At 41.0% G+C, this 20100-nt stretch overlaps 1 protein-coding gene across 1 annotated transcript in view; it reads left to right on the top strand.

Annotated features, from left to right (window-relative positions):
- Positions 1-17647, top strand: part of HTRA1 (HtrA serine peptidase 1) — a 45118-nt gene extending 27471 nt beyond the window's left edge. The window contains exons 4-9 of the mRNA XM_083506187.1: positions 9290-9484; positions 10721-10753; positions 12381-12495; positions 12853-12910; positions 14164-14259; positions 16930-17647. Of these exons, the coding sequence (XP_083362313.1) occupies positions 9290-9484; positions 10721-10753; positions 12381-12495; positions 12853-12910; positions 14164-14259; positions 16930-17098 (666 nt within the window). The 3' untranslated portion in view covers positions 17099-17647. The remainder of the gene's footprint in view (positions 1-9289; positions 9485-10720; positions 10754-12380; positions 12496-12852; positions 12911-14163; positions 14260-16929) is intronic.
- Positions 17648-20100: the final 2453 nt, after the last annotated feature.

The raw sequence follows: 20100 nt of genomic DNA, 5'->3' as shown, positions 1-20100 counted from the left end.
CCCTGTTGAAAAAGTTTGCTGACCCCTGCGCTAATCTGTGCCAAAACACACCCTCCAAAACACCAGAGGAGGAAGGATAGCTGTGGAGGTTTCTGCAACTACAACAAGCATGCTCCTTCCACAGGGAAGCAGATTCACAAAACCCTGTGGCCCCAAGACATCTTAGGACTGCATGCTAGGAAGTTGTATGTAGTCACATCACACATAACTAAAATCTACGTAGTTTCAAAACAAGTAATTTTATATGGCTTTTTGAGCACATTTCAACTTCTGTGTGCTACATGCAGCCTATTAAACTTCATTTTGTTCACTATATGCAGCATTCTTCAGTTAGTTTATTAGTTCAATTGGTTTATTCCTACTAAGAGGAATATGTTTAACAAAGATTCTGACTGCGAATGTTAGACAAGTGCTCTTCTAAGTACAGTGGTACCTCCGGTTAAGAACTTAATTTGTTCCGGAGGTCCGTTCTTAACCTGAAACTGTTCTTAACCTGAAGCACCGCTTTAGCTAATGCGGCCTCCTGCTGCCGCCGCACTACTGCTGCGCGATTTCTGTTCTCATTCTGAAGCTAAGTTCTTAACCTGAGGTACTATTTCTGGGTTAGTAACGAGTCTGTAACCTGAAGCGTCTGTAACCTGAAGCGTCTGCAACCTGAGGTACCACTGTATAAGCATTAGACAATTGACTGAGGTAAAAACTTACCTGCAGTCACTTCCCGGCTATTTTGCCACTTTACACTTCTATCAAGTAAATAAATAAATGCTTAATTTGTATAGCACATGGGCTTATTTATCGTTTAATTTGATAGTAATATTTAATGCATTTAAAAATGATCGTTGACTGTATGATTCTTTTAACTGTATTTCTGAAGCAGAAGGGGATATTTCCTCCTTTGGCCAGATAATGCAAATATGAGTACTAAATTCTGTCATGGGATATGGAATGTCTGCGGTAAAAAAAAAGCACAAGGCGACTTACTCTAAAGATTCCACTCCACTGACATTTCTAAAACTGCTGTGTTCTTTCATTCCCAAGCATGCAATTTTCCTTTAAGTGATGGACTTCTGCCTTAGGACAGACTGCTTTTCTAAACAGGAAAAGAAATTAAATAAAGTATTGAGTTACAGGCACCAGTAGAATGAACTGGTTTGCACTCACTAACCCATTTTTCCACGGAAAAGAATTTAGCACAAATGAGAAACAGATCTGTTGGGATGTCCCCCTTCAGTTTCCATAAGGTTGTGCTGACCAAATGGAGATACATAGTAATATGGGATGATTTGAAGACATCTTGAAGAGTGAAGGTTCTTTATTAACTTTCTTCTCTAGGGAGGGAAGTAAAAATTTATTTCTGGAAAACTAACACAAGGGAAGCCCAAGAAAAGGAAGGGAGCTGTGAAAGTGAAACCATTAGTTGTCTTGTAGTGAGTTAGTCAACTGGTCCACCTAGCTTCAAATCATTTTTTGATTCTCTATGACCAAATAAGTCCGTCTCTCTGTCTCTGTCTGTCTGTCTGTCTGTCTGTCTCTCTCTCTCTCTCTCTCTCACACACACACACACAAACCAAACACATATTCTAACAAGCAGTGCAAATAGGACTATAACCAAAGAGTTAATAAAGTTTTTCTGTTCCTTTAGCAAAAATAAACTGGACCAAAAAAACAACAACCCCTATCATGAATGCAGGTCACATATTGTGATTACATGATGACTGGTTGAAAGCCAAAACAAATGGAACTGAACAGACCTCCCACATGGAAGTTTCCATAGAAGAAAGCATAGAGTTGGAGTGTTCACCTTAGAAGCCAATAAGTCCTCATAGATCACTCTTCCCCTTTCCTGAACAGTGAGTGGTTCTCCCTAGACATTTTATTAATCACTTGGGCAGCTTGACTATACAAAACACAGCAATGTTAGAAATGTTGCCTGTCTTAGCTCCAAAACAAGTTCCTGAACGTCTTACCAATTAGTTGTCTGAATAACAGTCCTGGTAATTGGGATGGATGCAGGAAATGCATCTCTTTCCTATTTAGAAGTTGCCAAAAATGTGCAGAGCTCTAAAATAACTCTCAGGGGTCATAGAGAAGATACTGGTGGACACTGCTTATGTGTGACTTCTCTGATTTGAAGAAGAAATCCAACTGAGCAAACAATCATCTTCATTTCCAGTGCTTATGAAGTCTCTATTAGACCAGTGGTAGGGAATCTGTGGCATTCCAGATATTGCTGAACTAAAACTCCCATCGTATTTGTCTATTGGCCTTGCCAACTGATGAGGGTCAAAGACCAACATCATCATCCCTAGCTAACAGGGCCAGTGGTCAGGGATGATGGGAATTGTAGTCCCAAAACATCTGGAGGGCCATGTTTGGCCATGCCTGATCTAGAGAGTCACAAGTTCCCCTTATCTGTTGTAGATTAATAATCTCACCCACTTTGAAAATGCAGCTAACTAAACTGATACTGGGACAATCAGTGCCTTCAGACTTAGTGATAAATTCTAGTTCATAAGTATGGGAATGAACCTATGTGAGCATCAGGGCTCATATACTTCCCTCTTCAGCACAGTTGCAAGATCAGAAGCAATGGTCCCATTTTTCACTAAGCACCATTTACGTCTGAACAAACTGTGCTTAACCTTAACTGCGGTTTACTGAAACAAATTAACTTTGTATTTATGAAGCTGGCTTGTTTCAATAACCATAGCTAACATTAACCACAGTTTAGGGTTCAAAACAGAAGTGAACATTTTGGTTCACTTCCTTGTAGTTTCATCAAAGGAGAGTGCATGAGTCCAACGCTTGTCTAGGTTCATTCCCTTAATAACTATAGTTTCTTGTGATGTCTGAAAGCAACCATAAATCATGTAATGTTTCTTATTAACTCAAAGTGTTCTGAACTAACCTTTGAAGTAAGGAGGCCTGGTTACTGAAAGGAGGATGGTTTGTCTATTAATTTGCAAAAATGATTGTGTGTGACATGATCTAGTGTCTGCTGCAGTATGGTGTAGAATCAGCCTTCCTCAATCTGTACCCTCCAGATATTTTGGTGTACCATTTCCATCTGCCAGAGTCAGCATGGCCAGAGATGAAAGGAGCTCTAGCCCAAAACATGTGGAGGACACCAGGTTGGTGGAGAATAGCGCAGATGCTTCTGTGCCAGGAGACCTAATTACCTCCCTACCTGGCAGTCTTTTTTGCCATTTCACTGTTTGAGGTTTGCTTTTAGGGAGGTCTTAGTCTTCTGATGTGTTTTGAAAATAGTTAGTGACTTTTGCCACAATTTACTAATAGAAAAATTACCATCTGAGCATGTGAAATGGCTTTTAGAGCCTTTTTTGTTTTTGTTTTAAAAAATCTGCCTCCATTAGATCTCTTAAAACCACCAAGAGGTAAACTTATGAGAAGAAACTTTTTGAGGTCCAGTTATATGTTTTAGGGTCGAGATCACTTCCACATGTTTTGTAAGAGGTACCTCTGAAATGCAACCAGTTTGTTTTCCAGAACTGTTGGCCATTAACATAAACACACACAGCTTGCTTTGCTGCTTTCCACACAGGCTGTGTACACAGTAAAATAGCCAAACCCCCCTCTGGCCACACAAATACAGTAACTGCAGTACTACAGAGAGGAAGAGAAACCACATGAATGGATCAGACAAATAGAAGGGAAAGCAGTGGGTGAGAGAGAAATCAGGAGGGCAAAAGTTCGCATTCACTTCCTGCTGCTGACGCAGGTAGGCCTCAAGCAGTGTTGGTGCCCTAGAATCAAGTTCATCACCTGGGTTGGGTTTGGTTGGGGTCAGAGAAAGCCTACAACTTGTTTTAGAGCACCAGGCCTCCAAAGACTCAAAAGGGTTGATTGTGGCAACAGTAATGAGGCAGACGCTGATACTGGATTAAACTATTGTCACAACTTTTACTGTATACAGCAGCAACAACAAAAGTTACTAGGACTAGCTAAATTATTGGGGGTGGGGGCCTCAGTCATCACTCTTTGCACCTGATGACTGGTCTGGCTGTCCATTCCTGCCCCTTAATTACCAAGACAGGAGTTTGACTAATATAATAAAGCATGCAATGAAAATCCAGTAATTACCCCACTAACTACTCAAAAAGCCACTCAAGGGAAGGTGAAGACCACGCACGTCCTTGTCCAATCGGCATGGTGTCCAAAAAATTGTTCCTGGCTCCCTTAGAGAGCGACCCTCAGATGACTGAGGTAACTGTAATTCAGTTGTGACCTGCCAGATTTTGCTAAACTGCAACTCCCATCAGCCCCAGCAAGCATGGCCTATAGCAAATGGGAGTTCTAGTTCAACAATCTCTGGCTGGACAAAGGTCCCTCACACGGGCCTTAAATAAAGGGAAGCAACTCAACTCTTGGCCCTGGCCTGACATTCATTTGTGTCTCCTGTCTTTGGCTGCCACTAAATCTGCTTGACACATCTGCTTGTCTGTCTCTGAATTTTCTTCTTGCCACATTTGCTTCACTAAAATGAAAAGGGATAATAAGTTGTGCATTTTCCCAGTTGTTCAGGAGCAGCTGGTAGGTGTGATTTCTTGCATTCGTCACCCTCACTTTCCAGTTTATTGAAGACAGGAATGTAAATCCTTGTATGAAATCCATTGCATCCTCTTCATAGCACTGGCTCAGTAAGATGGTTCTAGTTACAGAATTTTTAAAATTATGCAGACTGTGTTAGGCATTAAATAGCTCCCCACATCACCGGAACACCGGACGAAGAATCCCAGTAATTTTGTGTGTGTGTGTACATACACACACACACACCATATTTTTCCGTCTATAAGATGCCCCCATGTATAAGACGACCCTTATTTTGGGGGACTCCGATGGGGGGAGATGGCCCCCGTGTATAAGACGCCCCCAAATTTTGGACATTTTTTTAAAGCTGTGAAATAGAAATACCATATTTCCCAGGTCTCTACATCTCAAGGTGCCCATACGTCTGCTGTCTTTGTGAATTTGTCATCTTGCATGTGTGCATCACATTCCTCTTTTCCTCTTCACTACTGTCCTTTCATCTCCTTGAGATTTGCTTACCACTTTCATCCATAAATTTGTTCTCAATATCACATAATGGATTTGATATCCTGCTGATGCTGTGTTTCACCTCTTCTGCTTCTATTAAAAAATAATTGATACTTATTTCCCTTACACGTTTGAGGGTACAAATCAATGTTTTATTCGGTGAGTCATACTTTGGCAACACAGTGTAAAGTAATCTTACTTTTTTTGTGTAGGATTTCTTTGCTGGTCTGATCTGTTAGACCGTGTGAATGCGTTGCAGGCTTGTGAATATACTGACTTTGGAAAGTATATTGTTTTTCTTGGCATCTTTTAAAGGAATAAAATAAGCATTCCTGACTTAATATAGTAAGGGCTGTCTGAGTTTTGGCAGCACTTCTGCTAATAGATTGCTGCCATTTAGTTCAGGCATTTCCCAGGGTTGCCGCTGCTACATGTTTTGCAATTCACTGTCAGCTCAGTGTATGAATTATTCTTTTTGGGAGTGGGGGGGTGAGGAATCAATATTATTCTTTAAGAAAAATAAGATTTATAGAGTTCTGCTCTCTTGTATTCTTGTTTGTGAATTTTCTGTAAACTTTCAAGCTGTAAGGCAAATAAAAATTAAAGCCACTTTTAATTCCTCACTATAGACACCAGTTTTACTGCAGTTATTTCAGGAGCGGACCCTATTTCAGTTTTCTTCACAAGCATCCACAGTAAAGTATTAACTTCTTACAACCAAACTGGCAACATTAATATTGGGGGGGGGGGGGAGAGTGCAGTGCTTTGCTGGCCCATGTTCCTGGGAGTTATTTGTGTTTCAGAGGAAGTCCCCATAGGCACCAAAAGGAATTGAAAGTTGCACCTAGTTTGGCTTTTAAATTGTTGAAGATAGTTCCCATTCACAAATGTACCTTACTTGATTCTGATCTCCGCATGCAACCAAATGAAGTTGCAGAATCCCATTGTGATAAATAAACTGTATTTCTTCCTTGTACTTCCTGCAAGTAAAATAACTAGTGCATAAGGGGAAAAGATTCTACCCCAGCATACTCCTTGCTGTGCTAGTTTTGTAATCAAAGTCAGTGATGTGACAGACTTCTAAATTGGAGGTTGGGAGATTAGTACTAGATTTTAGAGTCTGCCTTGACCTATATTAGATTGAATTGGATCCCTTTGAAGCTGATGTAAGTGAAATATTTTTACATTGCACTATTGCCTCACCACATTTCCAAATGCACTGTGGATGCCCCCATCCCTATCCTGCCATGCAGCAAACATAAAATCCTTCACTTAATTGAGTGTTGCTGTCCAGGCCTCTGGAAATCTAACCTTGCAATTACTTCTCTTCCTGCACAGTATTAGGTGGAAAGCATTGTTTAGCTTAGATTCTTGCCACAATGAGAAGTGATGGCTGGCTTAGGTCCCTGAATGCTTCTCTTGTCCCAAATACATTTGCACTGGGAGAAATGAGATGGTATCTGTGCCCACAAATGCTGGGTGCAAAGCTTTTGAGACTAATTATTTTAACATCAGCCTTGAATTTCAGAATTTGAAATAATACGTGCTGGGTCTGTGTTTTATGAACATTACATGAGGCCACATGATAATAGGATGATTAAAGGAAGGAAGGAAGGAGGGGGCGCACAGAAAGGATAGAAACAATGACTGTGGTTTGTTCTGGGCTACATAGTTAAGTCAGTGACTCAGCATGGGGAGGGAGGGAGGCAGGGAGGGCACTTGGAAAGACTTAAATCTAGGCATGTCCAGGCTTCTTTCATTTACTCATTATATGCTGCTGGAAGGCATTTAATTAGCTCCTCTGCTTTAATAACTCTTTGCTCCCCTGTCCCTGAATATTGTAAAAGGATAAATTAAAAAGCAAATCATACTTGAAGCTTCCAAAATACTGGGCCTTCCCCGCAAAAAAATTATTCTATTCCATATACAGGAGAGAGAGTAGTACTGTTTTAAAAAATGTATGCAATGAACAGCTTTCCTGTTTCATTTAGGCAGTCGTGAGGCTGGAATCGGTCTCTGTTGTACTCTATAAAACACCATGCACACCTGGTGGTCCTGCTTAAATTAATGGATTAAATAAACAACTTCAAATTAAGTTCCTTCTTTGAAATTGGTGTCTATCCGTTGTCAACAAACTGACGCATATTAGACTTTTAAAAGCACTGTGACATTTTGCCTTTGTTTTAGCTTCAGCTCATTGTAGTCACCCTTCCTTTGTCATTCAGAATTTATAGTTGCTGTTAATTCTTTTTACGAGGTGGGAGCATTCCTTTGACATGTTTTACTGTAGATTGCTTTCTAAAATGCTAACCACTCAGCAAGCAAGAGACATTTATGACTTGCAATAGGATTTTGGATACGCAGCCTATGCTGGATGAGGACCCGCATTGGCAAAAGGATTCTGTTCACATGGTTTCTGGTACAGGGATCATGTATACAGAATTTGGTACTGAACCAGTAACTGTGTGTGCAGAACAAAATGTATTAAGTCATGTCTGCCCATAGCTGCAGCAGTGATTACCTTTGCAAACCATTCCCCTTTCCCCACCTTTCCCAAACAAGTGGTAGCTGCTAGTCCTATTAATTGCTTAGGCAATTAGACATGAATGAAAAGCCCACTGCTGTGCATGCATATCTCTGGGTAGCACCTATATCACTCTAACACAACACAGAGTTTTCATCCTAATCTGATTTTTTTTGGCCCTTTTGGCTTTTTGTCTTTTTTTTTAATCCATTCCCATTCTAAGAGCCTTTACAAAGGTAAGGCTTAAATTACACCACTCTGTGCAAATGTGTTCCTGGTTATTGTTCATGGAAGAGGCACTTGTAATGCAAATGAGCATTTTCCCCACGTAGCACTCCAGATGTCACAATATTTGTGCTCTTTGACTTAACTTTAGAGCCCAACAGGATCTCCAAAAAAGAAAAAGGGAAGGCCGCTTTTACCTTACATAAATTGATGATGATTGCCATGTTGAGGAATAAGAGGGAACTGACAAATCTCACACATGCTCATTTGAGGAGTTCTGCCTTAAAATGCCTTAAACAAAAGATACAGAACTTGGTCTCTTCTGGAAACTCTCTGTACATGACACATTCTGCTTTGCAAAACTGTGTTTTATAACATCTGCTGAGGAAGGGAGTTTTGCAGCTGATTTTGTTTTAACCCCAGAAAGAGAAGGCTAACTCTTTCCAGAAGGCATGTTGAATCCCACAGATGATCTTGAGCCAAGTCATACAGTACTTGACTTTGAACTAGTGTTTCACCAATATTGGCCCAGGCTTGAAGACTCAGCACAACTGCAAATAATTGCATTACTCACCAACTATTTATTATATAGCTCGTTTTCTTGCCAAAAATAACCCGAAGCTATGAAAATATGTGTCTGTCTCTCAGGAGATCTATTACACTTATCAGGGTTTGATCTGATAGATGAATCGCTTTAGACAGATCATAGAAAACATTTTGTTTCAGGATTCCCACCCCCACCCCCCTTCTCTCTGCCTCAACATAATATTCCCTGCTTTAGAAGTTTTGTGGAGATTAACAATAAGTGCTATGCTTAGGGTGTTCCAGTTAAGGGTGAACTGGCCTATAAATAATGCTAATTTATATCTCTAAAGGGATGGACATATTCTTTTGTGAAAGATGTCTGCAAGAAATACATTAGTTTAAAAGGATTAGATTAATATTTTATGACTGGATATTTACTTAGTTTGGTGCTTTGTATTTTTTTTAGCCACGTCAATGGGCAAAGCAGTGGAAAGGACTTTGTGAGAGATGGGGCCCTTGGCAATGATCAAGGCTCCAAGAGGGAGAAGTGCCATCACTTTAGCATTTCTACTGAGACAGCAACATATCCTGAGCCAGTGGTTGTACTTGGCTACTGCTGAACCAGCAACTGAGCCTTTTGCATTTGCTTCCCCTTAAACAGTTGATTAATCAGACACTAGAGTTTGCCATCACCCCAGAATTTACCTGGACTTTTCTATTCTCCTTCCCTTTATTTGTCTCCTCTTGTGCTTCTACCTGACAAACAGTATACAATGGAAAATTAAAATACTATGCTAGAAGTGTCATTAATATTACTTAATTGTTTAAAGTTGCCATTACATTTACCTGATACAGGAGGAAAGCTGGCTGTGCTTATATCTTGATTCATTGTTCAAGTTACTATTTAAGTTGCTTGAGTTGCTATTGACTAATGATTATTTTGACCCTCTCTATTCTTAGGGGAAGTTGCCAGTCCTCTTGCTCGGACGTTCAGGAGAGTTACGGCCTGGTGAATTTGTAGTTGCAATTGGAAGTCCATTTTCTCTTCAAAATACCGTGACTACTGGAATTGTTAGCACCACCCAACGAGGAGGCAAAGAACTGGGTCTTAGAAACTCTGATATGGACTACATCCAAACGGATGCAATTATCAATGTAAGTCACTTTCCACAAAGCCATTCTCTTGCATTCATGGTTCTCACCTCAAAATACATTCAGATTCTGTTGCTGCCTTGTCATTCATCCCTATAAAGTTGATGCATTAGGATTGGCCAAAATTGTTTCTTGGAACATGCAAAAGGAAGCAATTTGCAGTGATCTTTCTGGTTGCTCTTTAAAGAGACATTTTTTTTTATTATATTTAGCTGAATTCTCTTAGAATTATTAACTGCAGGCAATGTTCATCAGAGGTCTTTAAAGATCCATCAATGAGTTTGCCAAAATATCACGTTGCTGTTCTTTTGTTGGCTTTTTTAAAGAGACAAGCTATTTTTTTTGGACTAATAAGACATCAACCTTTAGTGCTTCTTCTGCTAGCCTTGAGAGAACAGGTCATTCTCAGGGAGAATTCTCGGTCTAATTCTCAGAAAGTTGTGCTAACTTCCTGTAATCTAGGAGTGTACAGAATTAAGAAAACAGACATATTTTCCTAAGCTTCGTTCGCAAGGCCATCAAATAAAGGAATCAGTGTCTAGCAGTTTTTAGACTAAAAGAGAGGCAAAGGTGACCAGGAACTTTACTGGAAAAAACAGAAGCTCTAGACATGTTTAAAGAAAAGCATCAAAATTATCACTGAAATTTAGTGGTCTTTCGGATAAAAGAATACTAGGTAAAAGACCTCCCTGTCTTGTTTTATTCAATGAATGGCAAAACTGAATCTCCTGATTTAAGTACCTCCACACAGGAGACCTTTATTTTGGCTGCTATGGTAGTTTGTTTGGTCTGTGGTGTGCTTTGGCAAGCCTTCCATATCAGCCCCCTTTGAACTCCATGTTCCTTCTCCAAGATCTTGGCTTCATGCTTTTGTGCCCTTCCGCTCATGAGACTGCATGTGCTACAGTTAAAGCAGTCTGCATTTCCTTTCAAAGTGTCATGCATTGATTGTAAAGGGTTTTCTTTTCCCCAGCCTAACAATACCGGAGGGGGTCTGTTAATCCTTAGTCCGCCATTGCAAAGTTTAGACATTCTAGGCTACAGAAACTATATCAAGTTTATTCCATCCATGTTTGTATAGTAACCTCTCCATAAGAGAATGCTGTGCATAAATGAATGTGAACCCCTCCCTCCCAGAATGTTTTGTGTAGCAACTCTATTTCAAAATGTAAAAAACTGTTGTAAATGGGGGGGGAAAAAGAAAGATTAAAGACAATTTTTCTTCTTCTAAATTTACAGTATGGAAACTCTGGAGGACCTTTAGTAAACCTGGTAAGAGTTTCTTTCTAATAGTACTTCTAACTGGTGTTTTGGATTTTACTATTGATTTTCTTGCCTCTCTCCCATCCCTTTTCCCCATATTGGTAGAGGAAGGCTAACAAATGCCTGTACAAACATCAGACTCATTAATCACTCTTTAATGTTGGTGCTGGTAAATGGTGTGGTGCTCTTGGAGTTCAGTATTCAAAACATTTACTGTGTGCATATTTCAAAATAAACGTAATACGTAGCATATTTTCTCAGTGAATAATAATATTCTTTAGAATCTTATTTCCACCCTGCTCCGAACTAGGCATATTAGCAGACTCCCTGTGTCAGTTTCTTATGTTTACCGCATGGTTCTCTCTACCAGCATGCTAGCAATATGATTCTGTGTAAGTCAGAATTAAGCCCCCAAGGGAGTCAAAGGGATGCTGACCCTTCTGGTATTAGTTTGTGATATTTCAGTGCCACTGTCTGCCTAGCCAGTGCACTGTGAGCAACTCAAAAGCTTGTGCGGTACAAGAACATGGAAGACTTGAATTCTTATGCCAAGAAAAAGACACTGCCTGTTGGCTTTGCTTTGTTTTGGCAAAATGGAAATAGCAGAGATTGGCTTCACAAAACTGATGAAATGTATTATCAAGATTTGGAAAGCCCATTCTGTGAGGCAGTGAAAAGTTTTGCATAAATAGTGGCACATGAAGAAGTTCAGCCAGTTCTTTTTAACATGCTAGTTTTACAGATAAACGGATTAGAGTCCTCTGAGGATTGCCTTGACGCCATTGTTGTCTTCTGGTTTTTTTTGTGTGACTTCACATTTTCCTCCATTGAAGGCTATTTGGCAGCTTTGGCAAAATTATTATTGTTAAAAAGAAAGTTTTCTATGTCATATCATTTAATAGAACTATTGCTTACTCCAAAAGCAAACATTAAAAATACCTGTAAGGTTTTGTCCGTTTTGATTTTTAAAAAAATAAAATAAAACTCAATTTAGGCCAGCTACAATTATGGACTACTTTCTCTTTTTTTTTTTATTTCAATGCAACAGAGTCCCTTAAAGCAAACATGTTGAGTAAGTCTTGTTGGAAAAATAAATCTTGAAACCAGTTGAAGGAAAGTTTTTTGGTTAGTTTAAGAGAAAGTATCAAGCTGTTGTGCAGAGCATATTTTTGCAGCTAGAAAAGACTGGGGCGATGCCTGATCTCATAACCAAGTCGTTCCCTTGAGTAGAACTGTCTGTCCTGGTTTGCAACAGCTGTCTCAACTCTTGGGCAGTAATGTCCCAGCTCTGCTACCTGACTTTGAAGATGCCAGGAATCGAACGTGGAGCCGTATGCATGGAAGCATGTCGCATCGAGCTTGCTTGTCTTGATGTTAAACCCTGGTCCTTTCACACTCAGGAGTCTCAAAGCGGGTGGGGAAGAAAAAGAGTGAAGGATGCTTTCACCCAAATGAAAACGGGGGGGGGGGGGCAGATTTAATTTTCCAGGGTACATTCAGTTCATGATCAGTTTAGGAACAGGGAGCTATGACAAAGAGATCACACGCAAGGTCAGCAGCTCAGATTAAAGTGTGATAGAAATTGCAGTCTTTATTTGGGCCGCTCATGCTTACTTAATTATTCACACTACTGCAGGATGGTGAAGTGATTGGTATTAATACTCTGAAAGTCACTGCTGGGATTTCCTTTGCAATACCATCGGACAAAATTAAAAAATTCCTCACTGAGTCGCACGACCGACAAGCTAAAGGTACTGTACTGTACTGGTAAAGTAAACCTTCAGTCCTATATACATTTACATGAGAATAAGTTCCACTGAATTTGTTCAATCCTACACATATCTGCTCTGAAGTAAGAGCCATGCTACACAGTATACAAAAGTTGCAGCACTTCAAACTTCAGGATTCTCCCACCAGCAAATCTTTCACCCTTGTGTGCTGGTTTATTATAATATTGTTTATGTGAGGTAGTGTTCAACAATACTACTTCCCACTTATATTCTGAAGTGGTATCTCCCACATCATTCTGCTTCATTGGGGTAGAATGTCTCCTGTTCAGATGGGAAAGGCGAATCAACATAAATGCTACATTTTCCTTCTCAAAACAGGAAAAGCTGTAACTAAGAAGAAATATATTGGCATACGGATGATGTCTCTTACTCCTAGGTAAGTTTAAAAATTTCAGGGTGGGTGTTTCTGGACAAGGAATATACTAGCCTGGAATTGCAACTCTTTCTTGACACCAGGCCCGTTGGCTAGGCCCCAGGACGCATGCCATGGGTGCACATGTGTCCAACCTCAGCACACCCTGTAGCATGCTGATGTCATATGCGCGCGTACGTGAGTAGGCATCCTGACATCAGACATGCAGGACCCCACGGCATGCACGGCCCCAGCCCAAAAAAGTGTGGGTGCCCAGCCCCATCATGGGGAATGTTGTGGGGGCTGGAGCACCCAGGGCTCCCCACCCACCCAGAGCCTATGGTTGACACACTTTTTATGGGGGAGTCACACGACGTCTCCTCAAAGTGCTGTCCTCCTTTGTTTTCCCCATACGACTTCCATCTTTTTTTAAACCATTGAAAGCCTTCTCTCCCTCTTTCTTAAATACAATGTCTTTGATGAGCGGACAAAGAAAAGGTGCAATTGAGGCAGGAGGAATGGTATACTGATGATATGGTTGCTACTGCTTCACCATTTCCTGTTTGCATTGTCCCTTTATCCATTACTTTTCAATGAGAGTTTTGCCAGCTCTGAGGCGCTGCTGAGGGAAAGATCAGCTGGAAACTCTTTACATCATATATGTTTGATCATAACAATTGTTTATTATTGGATCGTTATGTTCTGGATGATTTTCATTTATTTTAAATTTTCAGTTACGCTTACATTTTGCGGGTGGGGAGGACATAGTTGGATCCTTGTTTATTTTTCTGGATTACCATTGCCATACACTGCAGCCCATTTTTTAAATTTGCAAAGCCAACGGACAGATGGTTTTCATCTTTTCCCTGGCAATTGTTAAGTAGCAGAGCTGCTTAGCAGAAGAGCTAGAATCTGATATTCAGAGACATAGAAAGAGTTTACAAAATCTGCCAAAAAAAGGAGAAATCATTCTCTACTTGCAAGCCTCAGATGCTTTCTTAAACTCAAAGGCTTAGGACATTTCTAGATCTAAAGCAATACTGATTTCAAAAACCAATATAATTGCAAAACGAACAAATTGGTAAGGCAAAATTTCCTGTGCACTTCTATCCAGAATAATGTTTCTCAATGGTGGCGGCATATTTTTCTTTCTTTCTTTAGACTTAGGAAATTTGCACAGGTTACGTCAAAAGTAAAAGAGTGTCCTCTATGTTGTCTTGTTTTGCTTTTCTGGAAATATGTTTCTTATTTAACTTGATTGGGTTTGCTTTTCCTAGCAAAGCTAAAGAACTGAAGGAGCGCCATAAAGACTTCCCTGACGTCATTTCTGGAGCCTATATTATTGAAGTAATTCCAGATACACCAGCTGAGGCGTAAGTTAAAGAACCCCTTTTATTCAAAAACCTGCACCTATTCACTTAAAGGATAAACACCTAGCAGGCCTTTAACTATGCTGTTTAATGGCAGGAAAGTTCTTATCCTCAGATGACACCTGCCTGCTATTTCAGGAAATCTGTTGGTTTCCCAACACCATAAATCTAGAAGATGATTTTTGCCATTTTCCATTTGTTAGAGTCTTGAGCAATATTTAGAAGAGCGAGGGAGACTAATAGACTGTTTTTCCCAGCTGCTATGCTTATGCAGTTGCAAAAAGTTCACATGGCAGGATCCCAAACGCAAGCCCACAGTTGTCCCAAAGCTGGGAGCTGACCCAGCAGTTGCCCTTATCACTGCTGCACTCAGTACTTGGGTACGGCTATGGTATCGTGTGATTGTGTCATGCAGTCGCTGCTAAAACAGGGTGAAAGTTGTAGCTGCTGGAGTTCCTTGTCTAACAAGAATAATAATTTGTGGCTATTATTTGCATAGCATTTTCACGGGGCTCCTGTTAGTACTGAGCTCCGCAAAGCAGACCAGTGCTCCTTTTGAGTTTCCTGTTCCCCTGCTTCTCGCAGCCCACACCTGAACTGGAAAGAAGATGAGATGGGGGGGGTAGATCTTTGCAGGTCCCATAGCAGGGAGAGACAAAGCAACACCGATTTACGGTGGTTTCCGCCGCCTGTTCCGCCTCCTCCTCTGCCTCCCCTGGTCCTCTTCCCTGCAAATGATCCACATTTGTCCTCAACGCCCATACTCTTGATCCAATGCTCCTTGGTCACAGCCCTTTTGGCAGTGCAGCCTGCTTTTATGCCCCACAGGTGGCCTCCTGGGGCGCTGTGCTCACTAGGTCTGCCAGTAAGGCGCAGCCCACATCTCTGGGGCCATCTCTGGCCCATTCAAATTTGGTGGGCAATCCCACCAGCCTCTGACACCAGCCGAGGCCAATAGGGACCACGAAGGGCTGAATTCTTTCCCTCCTCTGTTCTTGCTGCCACGCTTGGCCACAACAGTCACCACCATTGGAATACAGTAAGCGCTCTTTTTTCCAGTGGTGGAATGCTCTCCCCAGGGAGACTTGCCTGGCACCTTCATTACATTTCTCTTCTTCCAGAACCTTTGGCTAATTAAACAATCTATGGCCTTTTAAATGGGGGTTGGGTGGGAGGTTATTATTTTTGTTTGTTATTATGTTGTGCATTTTTGTGATTTTATATTGTAAACAGCCCTGTGTTCTTTGGATGAAGGCGGTATAGAAATAAGAAGAAGAAGAAGAAGAAGAAGAAGAAGAAGGCAGTATAGAAATAATAATAATAAATAAATAGATAGATAGATAGATAGATAGATAGATAGATAGATAGAACCCTTCTCTTGACCCATAAGCACATATTTCGAATCCTTGTGACCCCCATGCTCATTTCTTGAAAGGGGGGGTTCTGTGCCTCGTTGTTGCACAAGTAGCTTGAAATCACCAGTAATTTAATGCATGCAATTTAAATGTTTTTATTTGTACAGCATACTATGCTTGTTTTCATGGAGCTGCAATAAGAGAGAGTGAAATAAACCTTTTTCACTCTCACTTTGGTGTCCCCCCTTAAGCATCATAAAATGGCAATCCGTGCAAGAACTTCTGTGGGGAGGGGGGAAACACTTCTGAAAGAAGTGCTTGTGTAAGGCATTTCTCTGCATGAGACAGTAGCTGGTGACTGCTATAAACTGATTATGTTTAGGGGTTGAATCATGTCTCATCCCGCTAGCTGGGTTAATGTTTCCATAACTCAGAGCCAGAATTTGTCTACAAGAAAGGGCAAGATGATACAGGGAGAAAGATGCTGTATCCTCTTCATTTGCCTTAATGCTGTCAGTGACTTCTGCCAACTCTGTTCAAAGAGCACCATCCAGCTTGATATATGGATTTATTCTTGCTGAATACAGTGGTGCCCCGCAAGACGAATGCCTCGCAAGACGAAAAACTCGCTAGACGAAAGGGTTTTGCGGTTTTTGAGCTGCTTCGCAAGACGAATTTCCCTATGGGCTTGCTTCGCAAGACGAAAACATCTTGCGTTTTTTGCAAGTTTGTTTCCTTTTTCTTAACACCCTTAATACAGTTGCGACTTGACTTTGAGGAGCAACTCATAGAACGCGGTGTGGTAGCCTTTTTTGAGGTTTTTGGCAATTTTTGAAGCTTTTCCAAAACTTTTCCGACACTGTGCTTCGCAAGACGAAAAATTCGCTAGATGAAAAACTCGCGGAACGAATTAATTTCGTCTTGCGAGGCACCACTGTAAGCTCAACTTTGATTTTTCTGTCACCATTGAATGCACATAGGTTAGAGTAGGGAGAGGAGCTAAGGCTACACCACCTAGAGAGCATGTGAAATCTATTTTGTGTAGTAGCACAAAGGAACTAGAAAGGCAGAACTTTCTAAAAAGGATCTAGAAAGGCCCCAGCTTTTCAGAAGATGTTCCTGCCATTTGTCCTTTTGAATAGCTTCTCTCTCTAGGTCTCTCTTATCTCTCTGTCTGTCTCTCATCACCTGTTTTGCTAAAGATCTGTTGCATTCTTGCTTAAGAGTTGTGGGTTTGGTATCTTGGGGGTGGCTGTTACAGAAAGTAGATATGTTTCTTGCAGTTGAAGTAATTATTTTCCACCTCTTTGTATTTCAGCGGAGGCCTGAAAGAAAACGATGTGATTATAAGCATCAATGGGCAACCAATACTCTCTGCCAACGATGTCAGTGACATTATCAAAAAGGACAATACACTCAGCTTGGTAGTACGTAGGGGCAATGAAGACATTATTTTAACAGTGATACCTGATGAAATTGACCCTTAAGTAGAAACATGAGCTGGATTTCATGTTATCTGTTAATAGCAAGCAGTGGACTGCTTATATTATCTCTGTGCTGGTACAGGAAACATTAGACGTTTGACCAACAACCTGCATGTTCAGTGGAAATGTATTGGCCAATAAAATAATTTTCATGTAGTTCTGAGGTACAAAACCGATGCAATCTTCAAGATGATACTTCTGTTCTCTATGTATGCTTTCTATTCTCTACAGGCTGCTCCTTTTGTTAATGTTATTTCTGTGGTCAACATCTGATCCCACCTACGTTGCAAATGTATTATTACTTTGAACCAAGGCTTTCCCAAAGTTAAACCACAACTAAACCATACATTGCATTGGTGGTTTTTTCCCCCCTGTAGCTTTAGTCTTCCTAGAAATACAACTGTTTATATGAGTGACAGATGACTAACATGTTTGAAATGCTCACTTGTACACACACAGCCCGAGTGATATTTCCTTACTGAACCCGTGCTGATTTTTTTTTAAAAAAAGAATACTTGTTTTCCTAGTTTAATTAAAATATTTCCAACAGTACTGTTGTTTGTGTTTTCCCTGATGAAAATTCATTTCTGGAGGAACGCGCCCCCCCCCCCCCGTGATGCCTCCTTGATCCAAACTCTATGCACTGCATATAGATAGAAATATATCATTTCATTACATATCCTGGCAGATACAAATGGCTTATGTACAACTTTCAAACTCACCTCTCTTCACTGTATTTAAAGACTGTATTTAAATTTTTAGAACCACATTTGTCACATTGATGGGAACCTTTGTAAAGTGGGTCCTTGGCGAGCCCTATGAAGGATTGCCTCAGATTGCAATTTTGTGCATTTAGAAAGAATACTAAGTGTGGAGTAAAGCTTGTGTTTACTACTGCCCATGGCATGGTTTGTTTGTTTTTGCTATGGATTATATCAAATTGATTTAAGAATATGAGAGGAGCCCTGCTGGACCAGACCTGAGGGCTATCTGGTCTAGCATTTTGCTGCACAGTGGCCTCCCAGGTGCCTCTGAGAAGCAGAAAGCAGGACATCAGTGCAAAAGCCCGTTCTCTCATATGCTCCCCAGCATCTAGCAAAGCATTCAAGTCAGTGGTGATCATTATACCCTGTGAATTCCATAGTTGTAACCATGCATTGTGTGAAGAACTATTTCCTTTTGTCTGTCCCGAATCTCCCTTGATGATCAGGCCGACCACGGATTGTGATTTTTTTTTTTTTACATAATATCGCTATTGAATTAATGTGCTGCATATGCATAGATTGACCTTAGTAGTTAAATGAGCATTCAGCCTGTGGCTCATTCTAGATTTAGAAGGCCATTCATGTGATGATTCAGTCAATGCATATTAATGTAAGCTTCAAAAGACAATGTACTGAACTGCAGGCATTGCAGATTCGTTCTAACAATGCGCAGCTTACAACGGCAGTCGTTTACACCCAGTGCCATACTTCTGGAACAGCAGTTTTCCAAGAGTGCACTGTGGTTGTGCAAACAAATGGAAACTTGTAGTATAAGAGACTTCTGAATGCTGCGTCCCTAGTAGGTTCATACACTCTTAATAGGCTGTGCTGCTCCAGTTCACCCATCACATGCCAAGCAACTGGAAGTCAGATCCTGTAGCTAGAGGCAACTCTCAGTCTGAAAGCAGCTTTGCAATTGCACTCAGATTGGATTTTATTGCATTGACATATGATTGCACAGGTGCAGAGACCCTCTTTGTCTGTCTTCCTTCCTCTGCTTTTTAACACCTAATTAATTCTCCTTTGAAACTGACAGTCCGTGACTCAGTATGCTGACTAATGTGATAGGATTCTTATTCCATGCTTTGCCATTTCAACTACATAGCACAGACATTTCACACACTAGGAGGATGTCTGGATAGAGTGTTGCTTTACTGCTCTCTACGTGGTGGGACATGCCTTCCTTGTGATCCTATAATGCACTGATGGAGAGATGGCAAATGAATCAGTTCCAACCCTGTGGTTCATACCTAAAAGTACCCTGTAAGTTGTTACACTTAGCATCTATTTTCTTCCTAATTATGCTATTATTATTAGCTAAAAAAGGTAAAGGTAAAGGACCCCTGACAGTTAAGTCCAGTCGCAGACGACTCTGGGGTTGCAGCGCTCATCTCGCTTTACAGGCCAAGGGAGCCGGCGTTTGTCCGCAGACAGTTTTTCTGGGTCATGTGGCCAGCATGACTAAGCCGCTTCTGGTGCAACGGAACACCGAAACCAGAGCAGTGCACGGAAATGCTGTTTACCTTCCCGCCTATGTATCCACTTGCACTTTTTGGCGTGCTTTTGAACTGCTAGGTTGGCAGAAGCTGGGATCAAGCAACTGGAGCTCACCCCGTCGCGGGGATTCAAACCGCCAACCTTCTGATCAGCAAGCCCAAGAGGCTCAGTGGTTTAGACCACAGCGCCACCCGCGTCCGACCAAGGCTCATATTATGACAATCTATCAAAACAGTAACAGTTTGGGGATTTCCTCTTTTGGTCAGGATTAGTCTATCATATGTCTTGGCTTTTAATCTTTCTGTGCCCTCTCTGAGGAGCCTGGGTTCATCCCATGGTTTGAATTATTCTAGTGGTAAGTGCACAACGGGATCTGTGCATATATTTTGAAAGAAAGATGGAGAGAATCAAGGAAGTAACAGGAAATGCTTAGAGAGCAACCTATATTGCCACCTAGTGGGCAATAGATTGTCTTTCACTAGGTGTTTTGGCAATACCTGGAGTTCATTGTTCCTCTGAGTTACTGTAAGTAACTTGGGTAAAGCTTAGCTTTACCTAGTCTGGTGCTCTCTTCATCCCTGACCATTGCCCATGTTGTCTGGGGCTGATAGTTTCTTACTGTGAGACCTGGCTGTTGGATGAGATGGGTCCTTGACCTGATCCATCAGGTGCTTGTTATCCTCAGAGTTGTCCCAAATGTCTGTAATGTGCCAGACTGAGAGGACTGTAGCATATTAATTATTG

Source organism: Podarcis liolepis (genome assembly GCF_965112155.1).
Source record: "Podarcis liolepis genome assembly, chromosome: 5".
NCBI lineage: Eukaryota > Metazoa > Chordata > Lepidosauria > Squamata > Lacertidae > Podarcis > Podarcis liolepis.
This window is presented reverse-complemented; position numbering and strand designations above follow the sequence as displayed.